General features: G+C 37.8%; 1 protein-coding gene across 3 annotated transcripts; it reads right to left on the reverse strand.

Moving 5' to 3' along the window:
- Nucleotides 1-5,125: 5,125 nt before the first annotated feature.
- On the reverse strand, nt 5,126-19,323 carry LOC141542999 (microtubule organization protein AKNA-like). 3 transcript variants are annotated; one of them, XM_074267775.1, is made up of 7 exons: nt 19,185-19,323; nt 18,850-18,959; nt 14,642-14,785; nt 11,962-12,063; nt 9,984-10,197; nt 8,016-8,286; nt 5,126-5,634 (listed from the first exon to the last, which is right to left on the reverse strand). In XM_074267775.1, exons 1-7 carry the CDS (start codon nt 19,259-19,261, stop codon nt 5,599-5,601), a joined length of 954 nt encoding a protein of 317 aa, XP_074123876.1. In that variant the 5' UTR covers nt 19,262-19,323; the 3' UTR covers nt 5,126-5,598. The 3 variants fall into 3 exon arrangements, with proteins under 3 accessions (XP_074123876.1, XP_074123877.1, XP_074123875.1); XM_074267776.1 differs by having other exon boundaries at nt 11,962-12,059; nt 19,185-19,318; XM_074267774.1 differs by lacking the exon at nt 5,126-5,634 and adding an exon at nt 7,492-7,550.
- Nucleotides 19,324-19,579: the final 256 nt, after the last annotated feature.

Here is a 19,579-nt window from a genome sequence, read left to right on the forward strand (position 1 = left end):
GCAGAGTTACTGTTGTAAGTGCCCATAACTATTGCAGTTAAATTATAATTGGGTTATGACGGCCTTGAGGAGCCACAAATGAGAGCAGAGAAAGGAAATATTTGGTGAAATTTTGCAGAATGGAGAAAAGAGATGAGTATTAGGAGAACTGGAGGGTAAGAATAGGCATATTGTGGTCACAGTTGGAGAGGGAGAATATTCCAGGGACTGGGGACAGCCAGAGAAACTATCTAGAATATAGAGGTAGAGAGTCTTGTTCATGAATCAGACAAGAGGCCAGTGTCCTTGTAGTGAAGAGTATGTGGGGGGATAAGATGGAAGAAGATTGAAAAGGTAGGAGGGCCTAGGTTGGGAAAGATTGTGAATGAGTCAAACAGCATTGTGCTTTTACAGGTGATAGGAAACCACTAGAATTTCCTGAGCTGAATTTATTTACTCGGGTGTATGTGACATGATCAGACTTGTGTCATAGGAAAATTATTTTAGTGACTGAAGGAGAATGTATTTGAATGGGGAGAGACTTGAGGCAGGTAGACCCACCTATAGGCTATTACAGTAATCAAGGTGTGAGGTGATGAGGGCCTGGACCAGACAGGTGGCAGTGGCAAAGGAGAAAAGGGGACTTTTTGAGAGAAGTTTCACAGGAAAAATCAATAGACCTTGGCAACAGCTTAGATATGGGAGGTGAGAGATAGTGAGGGGTAGAAGATGACTTCTGGGCTATAATCCCAAGGGACTGGGAGGATGGTATTGCCCTCTGCAGTAACAAGGAAGATCAGAATAAGGAAGGATCTAAAAGGGAGAAAGATAATTCTGTTTTGAGCATATTGGACATGTCTATTGTCTATTGGACATTCAATTTGAAACGTCTAAAAGGCTATATTGGAGACATAAGATTGGAGGTCAGCAGAGATATTGGGGCAGAAAAAGCAGATTTAAAAATCACCAGCATAAATATAGTAATTAAGTCCATGGGAGCTAATAAGATCACCAAATAAAACAGTATATTAGGAGAAAAGAAAGGGGCTCAAGACAAAATCCTAAAGGACATCTAAAGTTTGAGGGCAAGATCTAGAGGAGGATCTAGCAAAGGAGACAGAGAAGGAACAGTGAGGTGTGTGTGTTGGGGGGGGAACCAGGAGAAAGAGGTGTCCCAAAAACCTAGAGAGAAGTGAGGGATCTAGGAGCAGAGTGAGTGCCAAAGAGAGGGCCAGAAGAATGAGAACTGAGAAAAGCCCATTGAATTTGGTAACTAAAAGACCAGTAGTGACTTTGGAAAGAGCAATAATCAGTGGGAAGATAAGGTCAGAAGTGAGATGGTAAGGAGTTTAGAATATAGTGAAAGGAGAGAAAGCGGAGGTATCTATTGTAGTTTCCAGTTTAGCTATAAAGGGCAGAAGAGGAACAGGACAATAAAGAGAAGGATTGAGTGAGGACTTTTCCAAGGTAGGGGAGTTTGTAGACAGTAGGAAATAAGCAAGCAAACAAGGTAAAATGAGTGTAAGAAGGGAAATGACAGAGGGGACAATCTATTGGAGGAAATGGGATGAAAGGGGTTTACCTGAACAAGTAGAGGAGTTAGTCTTGGTAAGGAGTAAGCCCCCTTTATCATGTGAGACGGGTGAAGGAAGAGACAGTGGGAAGGCACCTGAGTGATGGATGAGGAAGTGGGAAGAAAATGGCTTGAACTTTTTCTGTAAAATATTAGACAAAGTCCTCAGCTGAGAGAGTGGCAGGAGGAAGAGCTGATTGAGATTTCAGGAGGAGTAAGTCTCTTTGAAAGAGACATTATGGAGAATGGGAGAGTGAGCTGAGGAGGGATATAGTAAGATTGCCTGGCAGCAGTGAGGGCCCAGTTGAGATGATGTAATATAAGTTTATAGTGGACCCAGTCAGAATGGTTGCCTGGTTCTCTACCTTCTTTCAGTGATTCAAGGTTGAAAGCGCCTTATCCAAGCCCACATGTAGCTGTTGAGAGAATGGGATGCAATCCACTTCCCACTCTTTTGATTAATTGACCACACACCCTTTGGAATCATGCCATGGTTCCCCAAGGAGTCCCAGCTTCCACTTTGGAGACCATTGATTTAAAATAGAAATATTAATAAAATATTATGGAGGAGTATGAAGATGATCATGAACAGTATTGATTCATAAAGCAGTGAAAAGTAGTAGAAGAGAAAACAAGTATGCAGAAAGCTTGGGACAAAGCCTACCGCAGTATCATCCCACAAATTTAAGAATACAACTGGCAAAAAGTTCAGTGTTTTTATAAGCCATAAATCTAAGGTTCTAATACCCCAAAGACATAAATCTAATAGAGGCTAATTTGAGAAGGTTAGATTCTTTCTTTGGCCCCAACCTTATGAGCCATCAAATTTTGGGGCTGCTAAACAAGCAACATCTCTTCCCATTTTATTTGTATTTTTTAAAAAATTGTAATCCCCAAGGATAACATGATTTAGATCACCTACTTCGCCCTATTGATTGGACTTTAGTCTTCCAGCTATAGGAGTCTTATTTGTGATCCTTTTATTTCTCTAAGATTGAAAATTGTTCAAGAATTGTGAGAGCACAATCTTTTGAAAAAAGAAACTAATTATTTGACCAAAATTGCTGGGAAAACTGGAAAACTGTATTAATGATAGATCAACATTTCATATTATATGCCAAGATAAAGTCAAAATGGGTATTATGTATGATACCATAAGAAAATTAGGAGAACATGAAATAGTTTATCTGTCAGATTTATGGACAAGAGAAGAATTAGGATCAAAAAATAGAGAATTAAAAATGTAAAATAGATAATTTTAATTAAACAAAATAAAGTTTTTGCACAAAGCCAATTCAACCAAAATTAATTTTTAAAAAAGCAGAAAACTAGGAGGGGGCTGCAACAAGTATCTCTGATAAAGGCCTCATTTCTCAAATATATAGAACTGAGTCAAATTTATAAAAATGCACATCATTCCCCAATTGATAAATGGTCAAAGGATATGAACAGGCAATTTTCAGAGAAAGAAATCAAAGTTATCTATAGTCATATAAAAATGCTCTACCTCACTATTGATTAGAGAAATACAAATCAAAACAACTCTGAAGTACCACCTCATACTGATCAGATTAATATGACAAGTAAAATGATGAATGTTGAAGGGGATATGGTAAAGTGGGACATTAATGAACTGATGAAAATGTGAACTGATCTAACCATTCTGGAGAGCAAAAACTGAATAAACATTGATTTAGCAATACCATTGCTAAGAATATATCATAAAGACATCAAAAGAAAAGGAAAAAGGACCTATTTGTACAAAAATATTTATAGCAGCTCTTTTTAGGATGGTTAAGAATTGGAAATGGAAGGGGATGGCCATCAAAGAATGGCTAAACAAAATGTGGTATATGGTTATAATGGAATATTATTGTGTTATTGGAAATGACAAGCAGGATGATTTCAGAAAACTTACATGAATTGATACAAAGTGAACAGAATCAGCAGAACATTATATACAATAACAATAAGATTGTTTGATTTTAAGAATTGTTAATGACTTCAACATTCTCAGCAATACAATTATCCACAACAATCCCAAAGGACTAAGGAATCATACTATCCACCTCCAGAGAATGAACTGATATTGTTGAATTCTGATTGAAGCTTGCTATTTTTTATTTTCTTACATTCTTTCTCTTTTGATCTTCTTATACAAAATGACTAATATGGGAATGTTTTACATAATTGTTCACATATAACCTATATCTGATTGCTTATCTCAGAAAGAAGGGCGGGCAGCAAAGGAAGGAAAGATAGAATTTGAAACAGAACTGTTTTTAAAAATCAAATGTTAAAAAATTATTTTAATATGTAATTGGGAAGAAATAAAGTATATACTAAAAAAATTTAAGGGAGCAAACCTCTTTTTTCTTTATTAGCTAAGGTACCTAGAAAATCTCCCTTCTCAGTCTGGGTGGTTAAATTCTAGGATCACATTAGCTAGAGACTTAAAACATCCAATCTTTTACATAGGAGGCTGGGGTTCACTAGTATTGTCCATAAACTCTGGGACTGAATAAGTACAGCCAGCTAGTGCAATCTTTTGGATTAATCTAAGTCAAGCTTTTGAGGTCCTCTGTGGAAGAGGAGATGGAAATTTTTATAGCCCCTCCCTCTACTCTGCTGTCAGAGAAAAGGTGAACAGACAAAAGGGCCAAGAGACAAAAGGGCTTTGGGTCTCACTCCCTTAGATGATTGCCAAAAAGAGTAGTTTCTATTATAAGAGTCCATCTTCGGAGTCCCAAATTGCTAGTCATCCTGGAGGCAGCCCTGGAATTCAACCAAGATCCCAATCACTAGAGAGCAAATGGTTTTCAGTAATCCTCAACAAGAATATTTTCAGGAAAATTGAGTAAAAATCATTGAAGAATTGCATGTATCTTTAATTATCTTTGTTTTATTTGAATACTTCTGGTTTTAAAATTATACTTTTAGTGTCAGTGAAGCTATTCCTTATTAGGTTATTCAGCTGTGGTCTGGACACCTCCCTGTAGTCCTTCCTTTCCCCTTCCCAAAGTCCTCCCACAGAGTGTCGAAAGACCCTCAGGATTGGAGTCTGAAAAGATTTGGATATGCAGAGACCCAACTGCAATAAGAAATTATTCCAATTGGACCTCATTCTTAGTCAAATGATGTTTGCTGAACAAGAACTACATTTTAACTACCTTAAAAATAAAATTAGATCTGCCTTTTACATATTTGCTAAGATTTGGGAGAACATAGAGAGATGGAAGAGAAGGGAATGATGTAAAGAAATGAAGAAGAAACTCCTGTGGTGGCTCATTCCAGGTGGCTATACAACCAGCAAGAGGAGGTCTAGGCTCTAAGGTCTGGTCTTTTATTGGTCAGTCCTGTCCTCCCCTCCCCTCTCATCACTACCTTAAGTCTTGTTTTTCCATTCTCTGCTTTGCTTTATCAACAGACATGACTTGAAGAATGGAAGGTGACCATGATGCATGTGTCAGTGACACAGACAAGAAACCCCCATAGTCATCTCTCTTCTCCATTTACCTCTAAAATGAAAATATGATAAATATCCCTTATATACATATGTCACCAAAACAAACATTTTCTTGGCATGCTAAGGTAAGCATTGCGTTAGAGGGCACTTTGCCAGCTCTTACATTGGAACAGGAGACATTTGAAAAACAAAACAAACTCCCATAAAAACTTGAGCTTTTTCTTAAGGTCTGCCCCAAGGCTACATCAGCCAAATGTCCAACAAAGGTGTGACAGGTGCAGAGTGAAGTGGAGAGAAAGCTTGCAGTGTCCAAAGCCACCTCTTGGGATTTCCCTCCAAACAGGCCAATGGGGGAGCTTTCTCAGACCAATGAGAAGCTGGTGGTTTGATGACCTGCTATCGACACAAAACCTGGGAGCTTCAACCTCTTGGTACTCCAAAAAATCCAGCAGAAAATTGTCCAAGAAGATCTTTTGCAGAGCAGCAAGCCAAAGATGGTTATAAAGAAACTCATAACTGCTCTAGTTTTATTTTGTTTTGGTTTTTCTCATTCCCCTTCTTCTTAATGTTCTACAAGGAGTTATCGTTTTTGAAAACGTAATGTAGACAAGAAATCCTAGGAAAAGCAACAACAAACAATCATTAAAGGAAGGGAAATACAGGAGGGGATAATACAGGAGAGGGTTATTTATAGGATCATAGCTTGAGAGCTAGAAGGGACTCTCTGGGTTCTCCAGTCTCACCCCCTCATTTTATAGCTAAGGAAACTGAGGCATAAAGAGATTGTGATGTCTTCAAAGGGTGATAAATAACAGAGTTGGGATTTGAATCCAGGTCCCCTGATACTGACTCAAAAATGCTGTCTATTTATTTTAGACATATTGCAATTTATTCTTTTTTCCCCAATTTAGAGCATTTTTCCAATTACATGTAAATATAGTTTTCAACATTCATTTTTATAAAACTTTGCATTCCAAAATTCTCTCTCCTTCCTTTACCTCCCCTCCCCAAGAGAGCAAGCAATCTGATATAGCTTATACATGCACAATCATTTTAAACTTATTTCCAGATTAGTCATATTGCAAAAGAAGAATCAGAACAAAAGGGGAAAAAAAACACATGAAAGAAAAAAAGTAGTGAAAATAGTATGATTTCATCTGCAGTCATTCTCTATAGTTCTTTCTCTGGGATGGCATTTTCCATACCAAGTCTATCAGAATTATCGTGGATTACAGTATTGTTAAGAAGAGCTAAGTCTGTCCATGTTTATCATCACACAAACTTGCTGTTACCATGTGCAATTTCTTCTGGTTCTGCTTATTTCATTCAGCATCCATTCATGTAAGGCTTTCCAAGCTTCTCTGAAACCAGTCTATTCATTAGTTCTTAAAGAACAATGATATTTCATTAATTCATATGCCATAACTTATTCAGCCATTTCCCAACTGATGGGCATCCTCTCAATTTCCAATTTCTTGCCACCACAAAAAGCTGCTACAAACATTTTTGCATATATGAGTCCTTTTTCCTTTCTTATGATCTCTTTGGAATAAAGACATAGCAGTGGCATTTCTGGATTAAAAAGTATCAACAATTTTATATCTTTATAGTCTACTTCCAAATTACTCTCCAAAAATTGTTGGATCAGTTCACAACTCTATCTATAATGCATCAGTGTCCCAGTTTTCCCACCTCTCTGCCAACATTTACCATTTTCTTTTCTTGTCATTTTAGCCACTCTGAGAGGTGTGAGGTGGGACCTCAGAGTTCTTTTAATCTGCATTTCTCAAATTATGATTTAGAGCATTTTTTCATATGGGTATAGATGGCTGAACAATTTATTCTTAGCATTTCGTTGCTGGTGTCCAGCAGGACAGAAAGTCCTATAACTCTGATTCTGATCAAAACAAACAAAAAGATATTCCATAACATAGTGGAAAGAGCACTGGTCATACTTCCTTCCCCTCAGTGGAGAAGTGGGCATAAACATTGTCTCACACACACACACAAACATTGTGTTGGCTATAACAATTCTTATTAAAAGGAAGAGTTCTCTGATGGAGGAGAAGCATATCAGGAGATAAGTATCATTATAATTTTTTAAAATAAGCTATCAATAAAAATAAAAAAAAGAAATAATCACTTGTCAAAGACAGAAGATATGAGTTCAACATTGCTATTTGTGTGGCCCCCAGACAGGTTATTTAACTCCTATACCCTCAGATTCCTCATCTATAAGGTGGGGGAATTGTAGAGTAGCTGTACCAGCCTATTTCACTGGATTGTTGAGAAAAGGGTTTTATAAATACGCTATAGAGTGTCTTTAAATGCTATATAACTGTGAAGTATTATTAGGGGAATAATACACAATGGAGGAAGAAGAAGTGGGGGGAGGGGGAAAAGTAAAGTTCAACTCTTTTCTCCAACTTAAGAGTCATGGGAAAATTGCTTAGAACACTGAGCAGTTAACTTGCCTGGGGGTGGTCACACAAGTCAGTATATATCAGGGGTGAGACTTGAATTCAGATCATCCTGTAATGTGGCAGAGTACAATTAAAGTTAGGCAGGCAGGTATGGTCATTGCATGTCAAATGAGTCTCTCTCTGCTGGTCCCAGCCCTTGCAGCTAACAAGCTACTGCTCCAGAAACATGGTCTCCCATCATGCAGAAGGAGACTGATTTGGCTTTTTTATCAGTCAGTGGTCTGGGTTCTCTATTCATTACCCCACAGTTTCTCAAACTATTGAGATTTCCAAAAGATGAATCCAAAATCAAGCTTGCCAAAGCCCAGAAAATTTCCTTTTAAAGAATGTCTTTCAAAATAGTCTTTGCCGCAGCTTCATTCTCCCAAGCACAATTGACAAGAATTCTGTCCCCAGATTTTTGCCCTATCTTTTGCCCTTCTTCATGCCGGGTGTATAGTAGGGACTTAATTAACAAGGGGATGCCATCTGACTGAACTGTAAAACTAGGCCTAGTCAAGGAGGTACTTCATACCCGCTGAGTCCGAGCTCTGTTGAGGTCAGAGCTCAAAGACCGACTTAGCTCCTTGGTCATGAGTTGGATGTCTCTGGCCGCTTTCACTGCTTGGCATAAGGACCCATAGACATCGTCCAGGTCGTTGATGTTTAGCCCGCGGTGTCCTGTCACTTGAGGGGAATACCGGCCCCTCTCTTCCTGGCATTGGCAGGATTCCTTGATGGAGTCCTGGACAGGGGCACCTGCCAGAGCAGAACAGGGTGAGGAATGGGCTGTGGATAAGTAGAACCTGGAAAGAGAGAAAATGAATTCATTGTATAGACCATGAACACACTATCAAGGGTAGAGAAGGCTGGATTTCCTTGGGGTCAGAAGCCCTAAGCTTCCAGGTTCTGTCTGTGACCTAAAACAATTCACGCCTCCTCAGATTCTGCCCGTGATCCATATCCCTACAGCAAGACACCCAACTTCATAATGTCCTGGGTGGTTCTGTTAGACACAGTTACAGGAAAGCAGCTGATACCCAGTGATGAAAGGAGTTTTTATACTGGAAGTTTCCAAGGCAGTAGTCACAGGACTGGACTAAAAGCCCAGACCACTGACTGATAAACAAGCCAAATCAGTCTCCTTTTGCATGATGGGAGACCATGTTTCTGGAGCAGTAGCTTGTTAGCTGCAAGGGCTGGGACCAGCAGAGAGAGACTCATTTGACATGCAATGACCATACCTGCCTGCCTAACTTTAATTGTACTCTGCCACATTACAAGCAAGTGAAGAGTTAATATATACCACAATCAACTTCCTACCAACGGCTCATTTGACTTTCCTGGTTTCATCCTAGACTTTGGGCAGTTCTTTGCACATTATCCTCCTACAAGAGTGGACAAAAGAAAGAAAAAAAGGCCAGCCTCAACTTCCCCTTTTTACAGACTGATAGCATTTTAGAGTTGAGAGAATTCATAGGACTGGGTTTGTTAGACAACTATATCACTTGGTCTCCCGATATCATTTTATATCATTGTTATTGTAAAAAAAAATATATACTCACCTTCTAGAATACTAGCCATGTCCTAGACTTGAAATAAGAACAAGTCGGGCTTGAATCTCATCCCTGACAAAGTTATATATAATTTGACAAGTCACTTCACCTCTTCTAACCTCAGTTTTCTCCTTCTTTAAAATGGGATAATAATAGCATCTACCTCAAAGTGTTATGAGAAGCAACTGAAATAATGTATACAAAAAATTGTGTTTACATTATTACATAATAATAAAAGAACAATATATTATAATAAATAAAAATAGGGACTGTCCCTATGAGATGATTACTATAGGAAGTGCCTTTACAATCTGCCTTCTCTGCAAATTATCATTTTAAAGAATTGTGCAATAGAATTTTCACTTTTTTGTTGCTTGCTTGCATTTAGTTTTCTTTCTCATTTATTCTCTTTTTAATCTGATTTTTTCTTGTGCAGCATGATAACTGTAGAATTATGTATAGAAAAATTGCACATGTGTAATGTACATTGGATTACTTGCTGTGTAGGGGAGGAGGTAAGGGGAAGGGAGGGAAAAATTTGGAATACAAGGTTTTGCAAGGGTCAATGTTGAAAATTATCTATGCATATGTTTTGAAAATAAAAAGCTTTAATAAAAAATAAAAATAAACAGAAAAAAGAGTTGGAGCAGAAATGTCAAACTGAAATCGAAATGGGAATCACTAAGCCATACACATAGAAAATCACATGTTAAGTAAGATTATTTAGTAAATAATCTTACTTAACAAACATTATATTCAACAAATAGTACTTAATAATGACAATAAGTAGTACTTATTTAAAATAGTAAATATATTATAATATTATTAATACTACTAAACAGATTATTAAATAATGCATAGTGTTAAAACTATCTTTACATATATTTGGAAAAACAAAATACTATTGGAAAAATCAATGAAAATATCAGAAAATCAGTAGTTCTTACCATCCAGGGTATGAAAAAGGCAGTAGAGGAACGAAAGGACCATAAACAATGTTAAGGTTTGGGGCGGCAGGATCCGAGGGTACAGGAGTCAGGTACCACACTCCAGGTTGGGGTAGAGACAGTTGTTTCTGATTCTGCTGTTCCTTGGGACGATCAGAAATCCAGGCTGAGTCAGATCTGGGAATTGGCATTTTCCTGATGGCCCTTTCTTTCACTGTGAGGACAACCAAGACAGACAGAATAAATACCTGCCGGAAAAGAAAAGGGAAACAGGAGCCGGGAGCGATGGCTCCTATTTGAATGGAAAGTCTGGCTTTACGCTATTCTAAGGTCCCTCCAGTAGTTGTAGCATCCTATTCGTCTGTGATGGACAGAAAGACAGCACAGGCTTTATTCTTCTCACTCAGAGAATGAACTGTCTCAAAGGAGCAGGTACTCTATGCTAAATGGACAGAGTTTGGGTTCTAGGGGTGGGGCTCGGGTGAACATTTGCATTAGGCATTCCCCCAAATCTCACTTACTCTCCTTTGTTCCGTCTCACTTTCCCCTCCTCTTTCGAGCATTCTTTGATCCAGCCAAACTGGTGTTCTTACTGTTCTTCACAGAGGACACCTTCCATTTTCCTATCTTCCTGCCTTTGTGCTGGCTATGCCCCAAGCCTGGAATGCCCTCCCTCCTCACCTCTGCCTCTGAGAATACCACATTTCCTTTGAGATTCAGCTGGTTAACAATTGCTTGTTGATTGGTAATTGATAGATCTTCCCTTTCCCCCTCCCTTCTGGGAATATCCTCTAGAAGCTAGATGCTCTGACTTCTGGTCCAGTATTTTGGACAGCATATTGTTTAGTAGTGTGTGACCTTGGGAAGTAATTTCTAAGCTTCCTTATCTATGAAGGGATTGAACTAGAAGGTCCCTTCTAGCCATGTTCCTATTATTCAAATCCATATCCTCTAACCTGAATTCTGGGATTCACTTTCCCTTTTATCTCCTATCTGGAAAAGGAGATTCAGCTCAAAGGTATGGAAAAGGGTTGGGGAAGAAGATATGTAAGAAAGAGTAAAATTATAAAACAAATATAAAACAAACAGTAAAAACTAGAAAAATAAAATATAAAATATAAAAAATATAAAACAAAGGTATGTGACAACTATTTTAACTTGAAAATTAACACAACAACCAAATTTAGTCAACATAGATGTATAGGTTCTATGTCTCCTCTTTATTTCACCTATTGAATTGTAGCAAAAAGGGGAGTGTGATAGAGGAAAGATAAGAGGCTTTGGAACCAAGAAGATCAGGATTCAAATTCTGCCCATGATACATACAAGTTACATGTCCCTTAGCCTCTCTTCACTCCCAGATAATCCTTTTAAAAATTTTTTTTATTTTCAAAACATATGCATAGATCATTTTTCAACATTGATCCTTGCATAGCCTTGTATTCCATATTTTCTCCTCCTTTCCCCTATCCCCTCCCTTAGATGGCAAGTAAAGCAATGTTATACATGTTAAAATATATGTTAAATCCAATATATGTAAACATATTTGTACAACTACCAGATAACCCTTTAATGCCAAAAGTCACAGAAAAAGACCTGATCAAGATGTTTCCATTTTGGAAATCCCCTCTTAAAAGTGAAACCATAAATATAGTGCATGAGATTCTGGTGGAAAAGAGGCTGATGACTTTGCACAGCTCTGCCTCATTTAAATCCAATTCACTTGAAAGTTGAGACATCATCCTCCTGGTGTCAAGAATGAAGGACAAACAATAAGTTATAGTGTATGTGTGTGTACACAGTTTGTGCATGCATGTATATGTATATAAATATGAAACACATGTACATATACATATGTGTGCACATATGTTAAAAGTTCTAGAAATTGAGTCTCTGGAACTACCCCAACAATATCTCCTATTTTCTACAATTGGAGGATACACTCAGCCCCCCAGAAGAAATCAAACTTCTGCCTTACCAGTAGCCTCGTTGTCTTTAGGGTGCCTGCATTTGTGATCTTTGTTCTTCATGGAAGTTTCAAGGAAGAAAGATGACCCTGGATCCCTGGATGGAACTCTGTCTGAAAAAAGAAGGACAATTAGTCAAAAAAGGTTTTGCTGTGCTGGGGAGTGGGCTGGGTTTCTGACATACAGAGATGCCTTTTGAGAACAGAGGGATGGAAGGATGGAAAGAATAGAAGGAGGAATTGGGAGATAGGGAATTTATAGTCTAGTCATTGGACCATTCATATCCATTCTTCATGCACAGCATGGTTAAAAGACACCATATAGAGTAGGAACATATTTGGAAAAAGTAGCACAAGTCCCCAAAAGCATAAGATCTTTAGGTAATTCTTTCGTATTCTGTCTCTCCATCTATGTCCTCGACCTGCTATTTCTCTACGATGGGTCTCTACATAGACCTGGACAACTCCTTCAGGACCACTAAGCCTCAGCCTAAGCTCAGTCCAGTTAGGTTTTAATATCAGTTCTTAGCCATGAAGCTGCATCTTGCCTTCCTGGCAACAGGGACAGGAAGCTGAGTTACTATATGTCTGAAGGGACATCGGGGATGTGCTTTGATGCTCATGCCAGTGGGAGGAAATCAGCTGGACACTGTCACTGTCAATCCTGGAGTGGATGTGAAGTCATCTGCAAAATGGAATCCCTCTTCACCTCCTCCTTTTAGAAACTCTAGTTTTCTTCAAAACTTAGCTCAGACAACATCTCCTTCAGGAGCCTTTCCTAACTCCCACCTACCCCAACTTCTAGTAACCTCCCTTCCCTCTCCAAAAAAGTTACCTTTTTTTGTATATGTATTACATATGTAATATATATATATACACACATATACCTGTATGTATATAAACCTATTTTGAAAGTATTTACATGTGTTGTGTATCCCTCCCCCCCCCCCAGTAAACAAAGTATTATCAGCTTGAAAATAGACGCTTTTTAAAAATCTTTGTGTCTCACTGTCTAGAACAATTCCTGGCACATAGTAGACAATTTAATACAAACAATTCATTAATTGTTTGGAGAAACTCAAAAGTCAATTTCAAATCCTAGAAGAGGCAATATGATAAAGTAGAAAGAGCTTTGGATTTAGTGGTCAAATGACTTGCTTTCAAGTGCTAGCTAGGTGACCCTAAACAAGTCATTTTATTTCTTTGAGCTCCAAGGTATCATCGTCTCAAAAACGAGAATTTATTACAATACCTGTTCTGACCTACAACAGAAGGCAGTTAGGATTCATTGAAATGTTTTATATAAAAGTATTCTTGATATTTAATCAATTGGGGGTCAAGACACCTAGGCTTTAACCCAAGTTGAGTTGCTTTTGTTCTTTGTCCCTCATACTGGAAGAGGACCATGATATCAGAAAGGTTTAGCCATGATATGCAAGTGAATTGGATTTAAGTGAGGGAGGACTGTGCAAGGTCACCTGCCTCACTTTCCCTTCCAGAGCCATCTGGGTCCAAGGACCAGAATAGATCAGGATGACTGGAGATGACCCTGGATGCAATCAGAAATCTTGGCCTTTTCAAGCTAAGGTCTTTAACAGGTCTTACTTTATCTGAAGCAATCTCCCTTCAGTGATTAAAGTTATGTAAGAAAGAAATGAGACAAAGAATACCTAGTCAAAAAAGGGGGATATCTAGGTAAGGAAGACCCTCAGATTTCTGAGAATTTGAGCAAGATACTTGTCATGCATGGTGGAAAAAAATTATGGCAAATGAACATAATAGGATGTTAATCAGAGCAAAGAGAACACAATCAAGAGAAAATTTTATGACCCCCCCATTCAACAATGAAAGCAAACCCTCATCTTTAGTTACTGGGTATCTTCTTGTGGGTGCTAGAGAGTTCTGAATGTTAAGTAACAGTCTAGCATATCTCTAAAGTTTGCTGAGTTGAACTTAATAGAAATCCATCCTATAAATAGTTTTGTGGTCATATTACTGCTCTATAAGATCTCACAAATGACCTAATAAAACTAAAGGGTTTTTTTTTTTTAAGTCAAACTCAAAACATGGTTTATATTATTACTAAACCCAGTATCAGACATTCTTTGCATCTTATATGAAAATGATGTTTTATAAACTAAAAAAAAAAATAGCATTTTCTAAAATATCAATAGCCACATAAAAGTGCTCATGGCTGTGTGTGAAGACAATAATGATGGGTCATTTCCTCAATTCTCTAGATCTAAAAATGTATTCAGTGGGGTTTAGTCCAGTGGGATCCTTAGCTCTTTCTTTTTAATTCCACTAATGATCAATTCAATTCCACAAGCAAAGCCTCCCAGTCCATTTCCAGGAATTATCTTTCTATTTCCAGAAGACTCTCAAAAGCATAGGGATAAGGAACACTTTGTGCATTGCTAGGATTCACATGAAAGGAGCAAGGAATACTGGAGGCAGGGAGAAATGAAATTTTTCTTTAGTGTCATAGCCTGGAACACTGTGAAAATTAAGGGCACAGACAAGGGTAGCCAGTAGCATAGGTGTTCCCTATGTCAAATGGGCATGGCTCTATTCATCTATCTTGAGTTTTTTAATAAGAGTTCCCCATCATTTTCTGGAATCACTCCCTTAAGTACAAATGAGACTGCAGGCTGTGAGATAATATGAGCTGGAAGAGGCTCCTTTCCTTTACCTCTGAAGTGGTTCCAGGTGATCCCATCTGACTGTTTCCCTTTTGTCCTTCCTCTTATTCCATCCAGTGAACTATGGGATCTCTGTTCCACAGCTTTGTTCCTTCCAACCTGAAGTCTAGACTGGGTTCTTTCCCATTTAGAACCTGGAATAAACAGACAATAAAGCCAGCTATAAATAAATAAATAAAGTCTGCTAGCAAATCCCCATCCTTCAAGTAGGGATATGTAAATTGAGGGAATCACAACCAGCTCTTCTTTGCTTCTACAGTCAGACCTAATGTCTCAATTCCTCCTGACCAATGGAACTGGGAGATGCTGGTCAAACTCTCTGGAGAAGGATTTTTCAGGAAAATGGGGAATGACAATGGATTCTCTTTTGTTTCCTTATGTTCTGAGTCTTATCTCTCTAAGAAAACTAAATGCTCTCTGAGGTCAGGGACCTCCAAATCAGTGACCTTCAGAGAACGTAGCACAGTGCTGGCACTTAAATTAAAAATACTTATTAAATTGACTTGGATTTTACTCAATAATATAGGAGGGGAAAAAGCTATATGTGTGTCTCAAGTGCTGATAGATGAAGGAGAGTCTCTGTGTAAAACTCCTTTACTGCCTACCAATAGATATCTATTTGGTCAGCCCTGTCTCTTCTCCCATTTAGTCATTCTTTGTTTTCTGTGTTTTTACTGTCCCTTATCCCTTCTGCTCTTGTAAATATGACTTTTTTTTTTATCCCAATGCAAGAGTTTTTGCATTTATCCCAATTTCAACTTATTAAATTCCGCCCAAGGTGCTAGCCTGTCAATTTTCTATTCTTTTGCAGCTTGACTTTTTTATCCACCATTTTTCTCTCTCTTCCAGCTTTATTTCATTTATGTATTGGATGAGCGTAACAGCTTTGCCTTTATCTAAGGCATTAATAAAAATGTCTTACATGGCCAAGAGCATTCACTAGAGATTTTCTGCAATGTAAACATTAGATCCTTAAAAATGACTCTAAACCCTCCATCCTCAATATCTCACCCACATCTCCCCCTCCATTCTTCTGTCTCTTTTTTTTCTACAAGTCACCACCCTTATTTTGTTAGCATCCATCATTAAAAAAGAAATATGGGCAGAAATCATCCTCTGGTCAGTTTGAGATAGCCCCCTTGTTTTTTGTTTCCTAGGATCATTGGAAGAATGGCTACCAACTCCTATAGTTAGAGCAGGAAAGCTGACGTCAATCAGTTAGTAAGCATTATTAATCATCTCCCTTGTGCCAGCTATAGGGATACAAAAAAAAGTGAAATCATCCATTATCCAGAAAGTTACATTCTAAGGTCCTAATGAAGGAAGGTTTTAGTATGCAGGTGAACCAGGTGTTTTTCATTCTATGTGACCTGTATTTTCCACCGAGGCTAGCATTTCCCAAATATATTTGGTTACTCGGGGACCAAACAAAAAAAGTATTTTAATTATAGTAACCAAAATTTAAGCTTTGCATAGCACTTCCTGGAAGTATTATTATACCCCATTTTATAGGTGAGAACATGCAAGGTGAGAAAAGCACACAGCTCTGACCTAGTCTCTGTTTGTCATTCAGCTCAGGTCCCACCTCCCACTTGGGGTTTTTCTCAAACTTCAGAATGGTCCTTCCCATGTCCTACCCCAAAGATATATAGATAGATTTATGTATGTATATAGATATCCTTTATATATATACATATAGATATATATAAAGGATAGGATATTTAAATAATATAATATTTATATAATATATATAAATAATATAATAATAAAAGATAAAGAATATCTAAATAAATGATAACTAAGATATATAGCTATAGCTAGCTAGCTATATATACATATAACTCTATAGATAATCTAATCTATATAAATATCTATCTCCACATGCACATATTCACACAGAGACATATTTGTGTATAAAGTGAATCATCATCATCAGGAATTGCAAGATAGGAAGACAAGTTAGGCTGGTCACATGTCAGTAGATGGCCAAGGTACTCCAAGAGGTTACCTGGAAACAATCAGAAGCAAACGAGGAAGGTTCCCAGAATATTGAGGAAGATATGGACAAGAATCAGAGGCACCAGTGTGGGTTACGATGTGTATTTCTGGAGAGAACTTCCAAATTGATCAGATTACCAATTTATTTGAGTATATTTGTATTTGAATATATTTTCATATTTTGGGCAGCTAAGTGGCAAGGAGGCTAGAGCATGGAGCCTACAGTCAGGAAGATCTGAGTTTAAATCCATATTCTGACACTGTATAATCCTGTATGATCTACCTGCATGATCTTAGGCAAGTCATGTAACCTCTGTCTACCTCAGTTTTCCCAATTATAAAATGGGAATAATATTAGTACCTACCCCTCAGGATTATTGTGAGGATCAATTGTAAAGCTCTTAGCACAATATCTGGCACATGATAAGTGCTATATAAATGTTAGCTCTTGTTATTGTTGTTATTTTTATTATTTACTTATATGGGTAATAGTTTTTTTTTTTTCCTTAATAAAATGAAAGTTCTTTTAGGACAGCCTGTTTCTGGTTTTGTTTTTATAGTTCACTGCCCCCTAAGGTACCTGCACATAAGCATTTGATAAATCTTGTTATTGTTGTTATTTTTATTATTTACTTATATGGGTAATAGTTTTTTTTTTTCCTTAATAAAATGAAAGTTCTTTTAGGACAGCCTGTTTCTGGTTTTGTTTTTATAGTTCACTGCCCCCTAAGATACCTGCACATAAGCATTTGATAAATCCTTGAATATTCAACTGTCATTTAATAATTGGGGAAACAGAGGCTTTGAGGGTAAAATAAATTTGCTATTATCTCATAAGCAGGATCTGAACCCAGAACTCCAGACTCCAAGTCTGGAGTATGCCAGTATGAACAATTCAGTAAAGGGTAAGGTGCAGGACAGGGTGGCATTTCATCCTTTGGAAGAAAAACCTGTCATAGTCAATATTTCCACCTTTCAAGTGGCAAAGGAAAGAATCTGGACCATTCACATGGTTCTCTTCCTATTTTATTCATTTGTTATGCTCCTCTTACCCCTTAACTATGCATGTCCCACAAGGTTTTATGCTTACTTGCTCCCTTTCTCTTTCTCTGATTGCTGTTCTCTCATGACTTCAACCATCACCAATATCTCAAATAAGTATTTCTACCCCCAACTTTCTCCAGAGCTTCAGTCTCTTATTTCCACTTACTTGAGAAATCTTGATTTCAACATATTCAGCACCTAGACTCATTTTCCCTCTGCCACAAAACCCTGCTCCTCATATCCAAAGATTACTTTTATCTATAATGGGCTGCTACCTTTGGATTCCCACTGTCTTACTCCTACTGAGTGTTTAATAAATATTGTTGAACTGAATTTAAATGGAATCAAGGATGATACATTATGAGTCATTCAAGAATGCAGGCTCATCTAGTGTTTTGGGGATGAATGATAACAAGGTATTTTTAAAAATGTTTTCATTCTAAATTTAACAAATACGCACACAAAAATCCATATACAAATGTCTAGTACATACAACCTGTTTTAATATACACACACTAAATTTATCACATGAATTTCAGAACTATCCTAATTGTGGACTTACCTCTAAACTTTCAGTTCTGTTCTAGGCATTTTTCTTTATTCTATTTTTGACAGTGCTATGACCAGTTTCCCTCTTTCTTCATCCCACACATACTCCCATGCCTTATAGGCATTTCTAAAATAAAGGTGCATTATGTGAAAATGGTTATAGAGCCAAGTTCTCTCCCTTTTTAAACTGCTCCCTGAGGGAAAATCATAAGATCATAGGTTGAGTTGGAAGGGACAGTCATTTATAAAAATCTTTTTATTTTACAGATAAGGAAACTGAGGTACAGACAAGGTAATTTTCTTGTCCAAGTTCACATAGGTAGGAAAATTTAGTGGAACACATGTTTTCTAGCTCCAAATCCAGAGTAATTTCAACTGTAACATTTTTCTCTCTCAGAAGCTGTCTGTGCTGGTTCTTCCGAGAAAGGAATAACAATTTTTAATAAATGGGACACTCAGTGACTCCTTGAGATCTGAACACATTTTATTCACAAAAAGCTTTCTCCAAGAATGAAGCTCTTGTGAGCTGAAGACCTGGCTAGCCTGGCTCAGTTTCTGAGTGGGATTCTAATCTTGATAATATTAGCCTGGTCCAGAGGTCACTTACTCAGAGATGCTCTGGATGTCTGCTGGAGCACTGAAGAGGATCTTGTCTGCCGCTCTGCTGTTGTTTTGATTGGTTCTCTCTGATCACCACAAAATAACTCTACAGATTTACTGGCAAAAAGAAGACCAAGACTGTAAAACAGCTGATGCTTCACCCCCGGAGACTAGCACTTTAATTAGTATGTGGTGTTGGCTGTTAGATGCTCACATACAGGAATGGAGAATAGGTCAATGGGAGGGATGACCTACAAACAAAATCCTTATCCCTATTTCAGGCTGATTTTATTCCCTACATTGGGCCCCTATAGAAGTCCTAGTGGTAAGAACCTGCAGTACCTGCAGCAAGGTGACTTTCCAGGAGTTGAGTTTTTTGCAATCCTTCCCCTATTCCTGGCCAGGTGTTTAAAAGCCATCTTCTCTGGACTGCCCAGAAAAACATCTCTGCAGGTTTCCCAACCTCAATCAGAGCCAGGTTAATCCCCTCCCGGATTGCCTGGCTGTGATGGAAAGAAAGAGCATAATTGTGACTTCAGAGGATTCATGGTAAGCCATGTCTCCCATCTCCCATCACCAGAGAAATGGTGAAGAATGAAACCTGCATTTATAGACATTTGACTACATGTAATTGTTACTATTGAGAATCATTGATAAATGAGAATATCAATAAAAAACACAAAGAAAACAAAAGAATAATTGGGGATGGGAGGAAGGCAAGGAACAGAGAGCACTAT

This window comes from Sminthopsis crassicaudata, chromosome 5 (assembly GCF_048593235.1).
Source record: "Sminthopsis crassicaudata isolate SCR6 chromosome 5, ASM4859323v1, whole genome shotgun sequence".
Taxonomy (NCBI): domain Eukaryota; kingdom Metazoa; phylum Chordata; class Mammalia; order Dasyuromorphia; family Dasyuridae; genus Sminthopsis; species Sminthopsis crassicaudata.

Coding starts and splice junctions, on each gene's coding strand:
- LOC141542999 (XM_074267774.1), bottom strand. CDS start 19,261: ATGGCTTTTAAACACCTGGCCAGGAATAGGGGAAGGATTGCAAAAAAC. Junction 18,960..19,184: donor GGAAAGTCACCTTGCTGCAG/GTACTGCAGGTT, acceptor TCTTTTTGCCAG/TAAATCTGTAGAGTTATTTT. Junction 12,064..14,641: donor CACCTGGAACCACTTCAGAG/GTAAAGGAAAGG, acceptor TTCTTTTTTCAG/ACAGAGTTCCATCCAGGGAT.